We start from the raw sequence: 12,496 nt of genomic DNA on the forward strand, positions 1-12,496 counted from the left end.
GTGTGTGCAGTCTGGCTTCAATTCTGTCTATCTTCATATCTCCTGTGTGGTAAAGACAGTCTGTCTGCCCTTTCTCATTCTGCTGGAAACCACCCGGCTCTCTGCTGTTTGGCTGCTTAAAGGAGACTCAATTCATTAAGAATTCCTTTTATGAACAGCTGAATGATCCAAAATACATTTTGGGAGACATCTGTCATCACTTTTCTTATGTAGCTTTCCTTAAGTTGGGAAACTTGAAGTATTTCTTTGAATACAAACTTTAAACCGTTAAACTGTATGTTTAGATTCAATTTATCAAATACGTGTGGCTGTAAAAAATGTCAAAATGCAAAAGACTTGTTGGCATTTCTAAGCATGTAGGATGACATGCCATGAGCTATGTATCATCATCTATCACTTGGCAATAGTTTTGCTCAACTTCATCTTTAAGGGTGTCATCCATCTACACATCTGGTAATCGCTGCCAATTCTGGAGAAATTTTGGAGAAAACTTTGTCACATTCAATATAAATGGAGTTTCAGGGATACAGTCAGTTATTTGTTAAATAAACACAGATTTATTCCGTGGAATTGTGAAATTGTGCACAATGGCTATTCTGCAGCCAGTCTTTAAACCCCCCACTTTGGGGCTTACTTGTTTTCCTGGTTTTCTGTCTTTAAATTTAAAGGTCACACTGGAATAACATCATTAGGTGCTTATATTTAAAGGGATGGTTTGCCCCAAAATCAAAAATACATGTTTTTCCTGTTATCTGTAGTGCTATTTATCAATCTAGATTGTTTTGGTGTGAGTTTTGGAGATATTCAATGTGAGTGTTGGAGATATCGACCCTGCCTTGTTTAGAATATAATGGAACTAGATGACTTGCTGTGCAATAGTAGTTCAGTGCTGCTAGCTCACCTGAGCTTGCTACCGCTACAGCTCAGCCAAGGAAGATGCCATTAATGTTTACCTCCTGCATGGTGATGCGGTTGACGGGTGTAGTTCGGTAGAAAGAAACTAGTTCCTACATGAAACTACTTACCACTGTCTGTGGTTTATCTTGAGTAACTGGGTCATGATTGCTGGCAATTTGAGCACCACAAGCCGAGTGCCATCTATTTAAGAGAAGGCAGACATCCTTATGGTTGTTATCTACAACACTGGGCAACTCACACCAAAACAATCTAGATTGATAAATAGCCCTACAGGTAAGAGTATGTATTTTTGATTTTGGGGTGTGAACATTCCCATTAGGCGTCGAAAGTTGACTTTCTGACTCATGCTGAAACAGTATGTTGAAACACAAACTTTCCACCAGTTTGAATTTCTTCTTTGTCTCCTCAACTTGTGACCACATGTCAAGCTATCACGTATCTACGGTAGAGGGTAGAAGATGGGAGATATGCAAGTTTTCCCTTGACATACTGTATACTACAACTAAGATGACGTACCAGCTCCAAAAATTCACTAGCTGCCAGTAAAGATTTAATCGGTGTAATCTTTCCAGTGTAAAGAGAGAAACATCATGAAGCAAAGAGATGAATAATGGAGAAATATGTAATGTGTACCCTCTTACATCTTATTCTGCAATATTATTTCAACTATTCTGTTTATGTGGCACAAAGGCAAAACATAAGTCAGCTAAGGACGCAGCTCATATTTTCATGTTGCAGAAGTCTTAATGTTGCTGGATTTACTTTTTAAGTTTCTCTCAATTGAACTCTGTGAAACACTAAGACTTGAACGACATAAAGCAATTTCTTAACTACCGTGTGTCTAATGTTTCCTCCAACCAATGATCTGAAAACGCAAAATATAAAGTCTTAATTACTTCATATTCATTTTGCTTCTCCCAAAGACTGTCACATTCTCTGCAAGATCATAGAAATATAAAATGTAACCCTTAGGCAGAGAAGCTGCATATATCATGCAAATCATGCCTGAGGGAAGCTGGCTCTGTAACGTCTTCAAGTATCTCATGAGATTAGAGTTTGTAATTAAGGGTGGAAATCCACTGGTCAAAATGGCTTCCCTTCAATGTTTAATGCAGCAAAAGCTCTTCCCTTCCTGTAATATGACTCTGAAATCAACTTTGGGAGTTTGATTTGAAGAAATGCTTTCTCTCTATGAAGGAAAAATGAATCAAATTAAAGAGGCATTAATCTATTGTGTTGGTGGTATAGTGGTAATAACGTTACTGGTTAAGTTTAGATTTATAGAACAACAAAATACTGAAAAACAAATCTGTTTGGATAAAAATCATCATTTCTGATGTGGGCTGTCAGAGACAGTCAGATCCCAGTAAACAGGGAATTCCCTGCTTGTGAGCTCCTTTCCCACCATATCTGACACATTTCCAGTAATGCATAGCAGATGCAATAATCCGTCATAATACCAGGCGTCAAGTCCTCAATACTTGTTTTTGTGTGATTAGCTAGCATGCCAGAGAGTGCGGGAAAAGATCCACAAAGAAATGAGTGGGAGTGTTATCACTGTGGTTTAAGGAGGCTAACATCAGTGAATCATTATGAAGCTGTTAAAGATTGTCAGCAAATAAACAAATAATACAAATATAACTTTGACAGGTTTCTCTTTTCAAAATGATGCAATCCTGAGCAAATATATATGAAAAATAACATATAATATGACCAAATTGTTAACTGAAAAGCTAAAATTGTTGTAATTTATTAGTGTTACATTGGTATACATAGATAAACCCTTTAAGCACATCACAAAACAAATAAGCTAACACGACTGAGCCCCATATATACTCTAAATAAGTTAAATTATTATTTTTTTTAATTGTTTTTTTCAGACGCAGGCCTGGTCTATACAGAACAAGATGGACGATGCCACCAATCACAGGTGAACGGAATTAAGCCAGTTTCACAACGATGTAAATAAATAAGCAATCGGATTAAGGGATCCAATAAAATATTCGTTACTGACTTTAACGTATTACTTGCTGATTAGTCGGACATTGCTAGACCCATCTTCACAGTGCTGTGCTTGCTGATTACTTTTTTTTATTTGTTTCTTTTCCAATGGTGAATTAGTTAAATTAAATGATAATCTGTTAAAACCTGTTAAACTAAATCTTGACAAACATATCGAAAAGGGTATGTTGTGTCATTTTGTGGTATCAATAGAGATTCTTTAAGATTACATGACCCCAAAAGTGAAAGAAACAGCTACAAAAGCTGACAGGAATTTCATTGGAAAAAGTGTTTCCTCTGAGAAAAGTACACACACATAGACACACAACTGCACTTACAGTGTAAACTTCTCCACAGTGAAACACAACAGCAGTTCAGGCATCTGTTGTTAATTAAAACAAAGAGCCAGGCATTCCAGAGCAGCAGCAACAGCCACCCGACCGCCCACCCACCCGTATCTCTATCTTCCTTCTTTTTCTCTCTCCATTTCCCTCATCTCCAAAAAACTAAATCTCCCTTTTCTCTGGGCCAAGGTTAAAAAGAAAGTATAGTGAGCCATTCCTCAGACCAGCTGGTTTGATATTAAATCTAGAAGGGAAAAGAACATGCCGGCAGGTGTGTTGGTGTGTGTCTGTAAGTTTTTTTGTCCCAGAAGACTGCAATCACTCCAGCTCTCTAATAGTCACTTTAGCCCTTTCCTTTCACTTCTCACACACACACATTCACACACATCCTCACCACAGAAACATCGGGTAAAAGGAGTGGATCAAGGAGTCAAAGATAAATAACACAGCAAAGACAGGGGCAGCGAAGGAGGAATAGGGGTGTGGTGGAGGGGCTTTGAGAAAAGAGTGGGAAAAAGAGCCCAAAAAACGAACAGTCAGAGCAACATGGAAAATCCCTGGTTCCCATGCCAAGAATCCGGCACAGCGAAAGCACATGCGCACACACACACACACACACACATACACACACAAACACACAGTGTATCCGAAAGCCTGCTGGGAGCTCAAAGCAAAGAAGAAGGTAGTGATAAAAATAATCGGCTTTGGAGAGTCAGATTCAGGAGAACTCTCCTGGCCTTTGCTATCACTTGTAACAAAGTATCTTTTTGGTTAGAAACAATAAAATGAAACCTGTTCTAATTATATGTGAAGCCTGAATTAATATGGGACAAAAGCCAGTCGGGGAGGCAGAAAAAAATTCTAAGGGGCAGTGTTGGCAGGTAATGTAATCATGAATAATCCAGCAAATACTTATGCCCGCCAATTATATCGCAGCTATGATAATCACCAGTTGCCGGCAGCCATAGTACAGCTTGGTGTGCATGTCAACAGTTTTCCTTTTCCTGCCTGCTGCTCGCAAGTGGCATAGCTGCTATCTATAGTACAACTCTATTTTCAGACCATGCAGACATGGTGCCATGGAAGGCTAATAAACCTTTATTTACCGTCCAGTTCTGCGGAAAAAGTGGCGAAACAACAGTCTACATACACGTTGTATTGTCACTTGAGAGCCTGATTTGGGAAGAAAACAGACATCGGTTTAATAGATCATGGAAGTGCCTGAAGGCCTGGGAGTCCACCCGGATATTCGTGCAGAGAATGTGACCCTTGATCAGGAGGACAGAGAGCACCAGACGGGCTGGGTGAGAGTGAGGGTGGAGGAGAGTTGGTTCACTGTGGAACGGGCCTTGCTTGTGAGATGCAGCAACTACTTCTCTGCCCTCTTTCACTCTGGGATGACGGAAAGTCACCAGGACGAGCTCTACCTGAAGGGAGGAGTGCATGCAAGGGGTTTCCTCATTGCCCTTAGTGTCTGCAGGGGAGAGGTCCCCGCTATCAGTGACCCAGATGAGCTTGTAGAAGCTGTAGAGTGTGCTGCATTCCTGCAGATTGCATGTTTGGTGCAGCACCTTTGTGACATTATTGACTCAGACAATTGCCTCTTGCTTTACCATGCAGCATCCATCTTTGGGGTGCATGCACTCTTTCACAATGCTGCTCTTTTCCTTTGTGATGCTTTTGATTATTTGAAGGATGCAGCAGAGAGTTTGATTCCTGAAGACCTTCTTCAATATTCTCAATCATTGGCTCCTGCTTCTTATATTGCTTTGGGCACACACTCTCCTTCAATTGAACTGCTACAGGACTCCTTTAGGGTTGTTTGCTACCTTGATGAAAAAGAGGGAGATTGGAAGCATCTGACAAACCTTCCAACTCTCTGTAGCACCTCCATGGCTGGAGTGGCAGTGCTTGACAATCGATTGTACATTGTGGGGGGAGTTTACGGTTACGGTAAGGACACAGTGGACAGCAGCTTCTGCTACAACCCTGAGTCAGGGGTTTGGACTGTTCTTCCAGGTCCCCAGCAACTAAGATATGACTTCACCCTGCTAGGGCATGAGGGCCGACTCTATGCCATTGGCGGTGAATTCCAAAAACGGATAATATCCACAGCAGAGTGTTATAATGTTGAGAAAGGGGAGTGGACATTTATACAGCATGCACCAAGACCTGTACTATCTGCAGCATGTGCTGTTGCAAGACGGCGGATGTTTGTTTGCTTCTGGAAACCACCAGACACCACAGACATATATGAATACGTACAAGTGAAAGATGAGTGGAAACTTGCAACCACCATGATCAAACCTCAAAGCTATGGCCACTGCATGGTATCTCACAGAGACAATTTATATGTGATGCGCAACGGGCCTTGTGACGACTTCCTGCGTTGTCTAATGGACATCTACAACATCACGACAGGCCAGTGGACAGCCATGCCCGGACACTACATCAACAGCAAGGGGGCACTGTTCTCTGCAATGATCAGGGGGGACTCCGTGTTCACTGTGAAACACATGCTAACTCTTGAATACACCATCACTGGAGATGGGTGGAAGCCCCGCAGGCAGATGAAGGGGTTTCCAAAAAGTGGTTCACTGTGGACGTGTTTACTCAGGCTTCCCAAGAGAGGACCTGTTTTACCACAGCTGGATGCAGATGGGGAGGAAGAAAAGATGTCTTTGCCAGACACATCTGAAGGATTTGTGGAAGCTGTACCGCAACTGTGAAATTACTGAAAAACTGGAAAACAATGATTTGTTTTTACGGGTTTCTAAGCTAGAAATACGAGTCTGAGATTTAAAAAACAATGAGACAAACAATTGTACTACTAGACAATTCTGATTGCATAGTAACACAAAGGTTCTTTGTTTCAATGCACTAACACTGCACACACATGCACACGTGCTGACACTGCACATTTGTTCTGATTAGCAACAGCTGCTCCAGTAGTTTATTTTAGGGGAGGCCACTGTGCATGTGTGTGTGTGTGTGTGTGTGTGTGTGTATAAAGTTCAAAGGCACTGACGGGATGTTCTAAACCACTCATTCTCTACGTTTTTCCTGAAGTCACACTGGGCCAATTCAGGAGCCACCGGCCTCCCAGTCGACATAAAACACACCACAGCTCTCACACACACACTTCTGGATACTCACTTTCCCAGGTTTGTAGCCCCCATGAGTGATTATAATATCTTTCTGTGGTTTCTGCCTCAAGCTTGTGACTCTGAGGGTTGTGGGAAATAGTTTTGGCTTGTATGACCACGGACTGCATTTGTTTTGGTATATAAAAACCCATGGAATTCTCTGGCAACATGTGATATCAATCCATAGTACTTTTTCTTAAGTACACTGGTGCTTACTATAGATAGTAATGTAACAAAAGACCAAATTAATGCAGGTAATTAAAGGTTTGGATTTGTCTTGGGCTCATTTGGCATACTTTTGAAAATCATGATTTGCTCTGAACTTTCCCACATACTTTGTTGAGTTCAACAGTCCTACTGGGGTCAATTACATTATTACCATTCCCACCACAGTGGCAGTGGCTCAAAAAAACAAATCATTTCACATGTTAATCCACTCTGATGCAATAAAGCACTTACTGCTCTAGGGGGCGGCAGGTCGGGAAGGCTCTTCTGTGGGACAGGGACACATTTAGCTGCTTTTCCATTGACCAGGGCATTTGATCTGTCATCTAGGTCATGAAAATACAGAGAGGGAGGTCAGCGGTTAACAAAAATGTACATTGGCTGTTTTGAAATGAATGTACAGGAATTTGGGATGAATGAAACAACTGGGGAAACAAAATTCTGTCAATTTCTTTAATTTAACACTATTTCCAGATGTCCAGATGCGACATAGACGTAACATGTTAATTAAGCTTTAGAGGTGCTGTTAAGAAGATTTTGTTGAAAGTCAGGAAAGTTGTTTCCCGTGGTCTCAATCTGTCTACTACACCCAGCCTCTTTCCTCAGACTTTTCACCTAGTTTCTACTTGAATATTGATATGAGGATTAACATTTTCAGTTATACGTTTAACTGTATTTTTTGATTAAAAAATAGTACACTAACATTTTAGTCCAAAATGATTTTCTCTTGCAATTCATCTGAAAGAGAAAGTTTAGGTTTACCAAACGATCAGCGATTTCAGTAAGAACTCTCAATTCTCTCACATCGCCCCCCACTTTCTTTCAGTCTCTGTGGGAGAAAAAAACTTGTGGCTTTGATAGCGTCAATGCTGAAAATATGTGTGTTCATTCTAGTGTTAGAGGAAACCACATTCTTCAACACTGTCCAACCAAAACAGGTCAGTCTCAGATGGTGAGGAGCTCTGAAGAAACATACAGGAGTAGGGGTCGGGGGACATAGTGCTGCTTGTGGCAGCTTATGCTCATTTCTGCTACTCACTTGAATCCTTAAGGAGTATAAAATGCAATGACATAACAAGTATGCACTGGTGTTTGACTGAATTGACTGAAAGAGACAAAACTCAATCCAGCTAAATTTGAAACAATGAGATTTCAGTTATCATAGCAGGTTTAGTGCAGTAGGTAAATGGATATTCCTAGCACTAACATACAAAATGTCAGATTAAACATATGTGTATATCATGCCACAAAACTATTTTAACATTTTCGGGTTTGTGTGAAATTCTGTTTGTGAACTATGATGACTAATAAATAAAAATATGGCCCTAACCTTCACTATAATTTAATGAAAATGTAATGCGACCTAAATGGATTAATGTCTGCTACAAAGCGTCAACAGCCATTTTGTGATGCTGTACTTTGGCAAAGTGTTGCTTTGAGCTAAATGCTAACATCAGCATTCTCACAATGGCAATGCTAAAATGCTAAAAATGTAGCCGGTATAACATGTTCACCATCTGATTGTGGTGTGTTAGCATGCTAACATTTGCTAATTAACAGCAGCAAACAAAATACAGCTGAGGCTGATGGGGTAACATTATGACCTGCTAGTGGCTTAAGATGAAGCAAAGGGGTCACCAGTCAGTAGGGTCCATTGTTTCTGCACCATGAATATCTATAGCCCTACTAAAATGTATGGATTCCATCATTCCATAAGCTGTTGTGACAAAGAGCTAAAAGTCTCAACGCCATGTTGGCACTAGAGAAAAAGTCGGAGGATCACCAAAGTTACACATACATGTCCTCTGGAGAACATGGATTTGTGTATAAAAATTTCATGGCAATCCATGTGACAGTTGTTGAATTATTTCAGTCTGGACCAAAGTAGTGGTCGGACTGTCATTACCGTCCACAGAGCAACGTAGCAAGGCTAAAAAAGCTATATTCTGACAGAATCCCTCGTTTTCAATAGGTAAGATAGAATCCATTTCTTTATAGATTATATTTCAGCTACTTTTCAGAAGAAGAAGAAACCATCACCAAGTATCAGTATCACAATTTGTAGAGTAACCTTTTGAAACTCACACCTTTGCCTTTGTCCTTCCCAGTAACAACGACTTTGTTCATGTAGATATACTCCTCATCTGCACCTGCATGAAAAGAGTAGACGGTGGTTAACAGTTGACATCAGTATACCTGGAAACTTACATTTTGGCTTGTTACCACAAACACCAACATTGTGTTAAACTGAAGAAACTAGAAAAAGCTATTTGAATACAACTCAACAAAACACCAGACAAATATGTACCATAGTAATACATGCATGTTTTGCCTCTTTAGATTATAGACTGCTAAAGCCTCTAAATGTGATAATAATAAAAGAAGGAAGGTGACTGGATGGAGAATGAATGGATCTGTTCCAAGTAACCCATGCTCAGTTAATCTACAGGACAGAAGTCGATGCTTGTCCCAACCTAGGATTCATTACATTGTAGATTTAATCATCAACTCCAAGAGCCCTAGCCCACCTTGACTATACTGTGTACATTCAGGCTAGTGTATTATTGCAAAGACTCAGGTTTGTTCACTCCTCCTTTATTGTTATTAGTTGCACTATAGTGAATAGCCTTGAGATAGATCTCTCAGGATTATGTGCACAAAATAACTTAAAGCTATGGTGCGTAGTTGCTGTCGCCCCCATGACAACTTCTAAAAACAACACTATTGGCGGGTCAACATGATGCAAGCCTTATGTGATTGTACACGTGCCCCCAAAAACTCGCCAATGCAGTTGACAGCAACTAAGATGGATAGGAGGAAACATAATGGACTCTTCAGAAGAGGTAACTATCTTCACTTGAGTTTCTGCGCAAGAAAGTCACCAGCAACACAATCTTATGAACAAAGCAATCCTGAGATGTACAAACAGAGTTATGTTGCGCTGATAGTCTTAATTAGCTTTGAAGCAACTCATTTGGCAATGACTTGAATTTAACAGACGTTTATTCATATTAAAAATTTACGCACTAAAGCTTTAATTCTATACGTAAAATATATGTAAGAAGAGCATGCATATTTCTTGTAGCGCTGATGAAGAGGTTATGACTCCACCTTAGTGCCAAACTTTCATCATGTTTGTCAAAAGTCCAAGATTAAAAGAGGGAACTTGACCCAAACAAGTGGCCTATTGTGTGGACAGATGGGCCTATTATTGACACCCACTCTGACCGTGACTGGCATTCATCGGACATTAGTCAGAAAACTCCTTGCCTGCACAGATAGAGCACTGTGTCAATTTTTTGAAGGTCTTTGATCTTTGAAGGTCTGAAGATCATACAGCTCATATATATATATATATATATATATATATGATGAAGCTCCTGGTCCATCTGCTAAGACCAATCCAAATGAGTTTGCATAACCAAAAGTATGACTCTGATTTTAGTTTTAAAACATACCTCCAGAATTTATATCCACAAACAAGAATTAGGACAACAGTTTATTTCTTTGCAATCAGTTTTTAGTTGTATAGGCATAAAAAGCCAGAAAGGGTTGTATTTGATTAAAGTGAAAATAATAAAACAATACAATAATAATAATATATATTTTCTGCAACTACAATAGGATCACAGGAAATGCTTCACATGGTGAGAGAAGTTAAACATCGCTGAAAAAATGATCAGGGCTGTCATTAGAGACTGAACTTGACTTCTCTTTGCAGTCAAACGTAAATATTTACGGGTCAGGGTGAGCAAGGGTATCATTTGGTCAATAAGCGGAGATGATGAAACCTTATGTCATACACAAGTGAGAAAATGGCTATGTTTGGTTGAACCTTGTTTCTAGCATGAGTAATTACAAGTTGACAAAGACATTGTCATAAAATTGCCACATAAACAGTTTGAAGGAATATCTTTTCTCAAGCAATAAACTCTGCGGTTTCAGAGTAGCGGGCTCCAGCTGGTTACTATAAACTGTTATGGGAATTTGTTCTGGATTTCCTAGGAAAGTCATTGAATTTAATATTTTAGCTGACTTAGAGATTATACCCTGAGATGAAATCAAACAAAACTCTAACCTTGAGTGATACTCTAGAGAAGCTTTCTTCTTTGAAATAGATATTGCAAGATGAAACCAAACAACAGCAGATACAAACTATGTTTTGCCTGTACAGTGAAAACAGACTTTTGGGGAACAGAGTTGAACTGCTATTTATAAGCTGCTGCTCAAAGGAAGTGAGCGTCCCCAGAGGATAAATGTAGCTTCGGAAAAATGATACAGCTTGGAGCCAGGAGAGGAAGTACAGAAAGAGGAGTCCAGGACCTGAACATGGAAAAGCATGACTGCTGGTGTGTGTGTGTGTGTGTGTGTGTTTCGGTAGGCAGTTGTGTGTGAGGGACAGAGAAAGACAAAGAACGAGTAGTATTACAACTTATGTTTGCTTTTTCAATCCAAAAATGAAAGTAAAAGACATGGCCAGAAAATTGTTATAAAGATCAACATAAAGTAAAGATATCTGTTTTCAATAGTTTGCATTTTTTCCTAAATGACACAGGGTTAACATTTCTGAAGGAACAACGGCGTGTAATTTATTCTTAATTAATCACACACCTAGGGACTGAGGCTTGTGTGGGACTGGTTCACATCGTAACTTATTAACTTCCAGGCGCCATAAATCACATCAGCACCACCAGCATTTGCCACATTTTCATTTTGAGTGTCAGAGCCAGTGAGCAAGAACATAAACTTGTCTTTAGCTGTTTGACAGGATACGTTAACAACCCATGCATCATTTTATGATGAAGGAAGAGGCACTTTGTTTATATCTTGCTTGTAAGCATGAAAAAAATAACCTCATTCATTCACAACATTTACAACATGACATAAACAACGTCAATTGGTAAATTTTGCAAGGAAAGTATAAAAGCAGGCCAAAGTGTTTAATTCAGCCGCAACAGTGTTGTTTTTTAGCAAACAAAAATGGGATAAAAGACCCTAAATGTCTTTGTTAACAGAAACCGGCAAGAGTATAATTATTACATAATACATAAAACTTAAGTGGGTTGCTTGATAGTCAGCAATGTAATTGTGGGAAATGCAGGGCATGACCACATGTTACATAAGGTGCTTTGCATAAAGGCAAAGTAACTTCCAGTGACCCATATTTAAAGATTTGTGGTTAAACCTCAACTAATGTAACTGTCATGCAATACCAAATACAAAACATTAAGAAATAGAAATAAGGAACACTGAGGAAATATTTCAGACAATTTATTTTAATCATTTTAGAAATGATCAAGTTCTCATTGGAAATTGTAATCATCTTGTATGTACCAAGACTAATAGGCTATGGTTGACCTTTTAAATTAGCTTGCCTTAATTAATACAAAGTAACTCTTAGACATTCAGCAGCCTTTGTGGGAGGTAAATGACAGCTCATAACACTGGTCAGACAATGAATGGAAGGAAAATTCACTGTGGTTTACACAATCAAACAACATTTTGGGGGGGAAATACAAATCTTCTTTCAGTTCCCGAGTCATTTCTAATTTGTAATTCAGTTAAACATAGCTTGCATTGCTACATCTACACTCTTAAATACTTTAGAATATAGCTGACCACTCCTTTCTAAACCAGGCAGAGCCACTTTCTGTTCCTCTACAGTAATTTTCCAAATACACCTATTAAGTTACTTGAGGTATTATCCCATCAAAGAAAATATTCCAACCTTCCACTTCCTATTTGTCTTTGTTTTAGTTGCACTTGTCAAAAAAGTTGACCAATTCCCCCCAAAATATCCATCGAAATAGGTTACTCCATAAATTTAAAGTGACAACCAGAGCATGAGAATTGTACTTTCTT

The 12,496-nt window shown here is 39.3% G+C and overlaps 2 protein-coding genes across 2 annotated transcripts in view; one reads left to right on the forward strand and one right to left on the reverse strand.

The window, feature by feature from the left end:
- Positions 1-12,496, reverse strand: part of afap1l2 (actin filament associated protein 1-like 2) — a 34,618-nt gene that overhangs the window by 8,651 nt on the left and 13,471 nt on the right. Inside the window, 2 exon segments of the mRNA XM_034860348.1 lie at positions 6,869-6,960; positions 8,722-8,784. Coding sequence (XP_034716239.1) covers positions 6,869-6,960; positions 8,722-8,784 — 155 coding nt within the window.
- Positions 4,175-6,550, forward strand: LOC117936878 (kelch repeat and BTB domain-containing protein 13). Its single transcript, XM_034860351.1, has one exon. It carries the CDS (start codon positions 4,475-4,477, stop codon positions 5,990-5,992), a length of 1,518 nt encoding a protein of 505 aa, XP_034716242.1. The 5' UTR covers positions 4,175-4,474; the 3' UTR covers positions 5,993-6,550.

This window comes from Etheostoma cragini, chromosome 21 (assembly GCF_013103735.1).
Source record: "Etheostoma cragini isolate CJK2018 chromosome 21, CSU_Ecrag_1.0, whole genome shotgun sequence".
Taxonomy (NCBI): Eukaryota; Metazoa; Chordata; class Actinopteri; order Perciformes; family Percidae; genus Etheostoma; species Etheostoma cragini.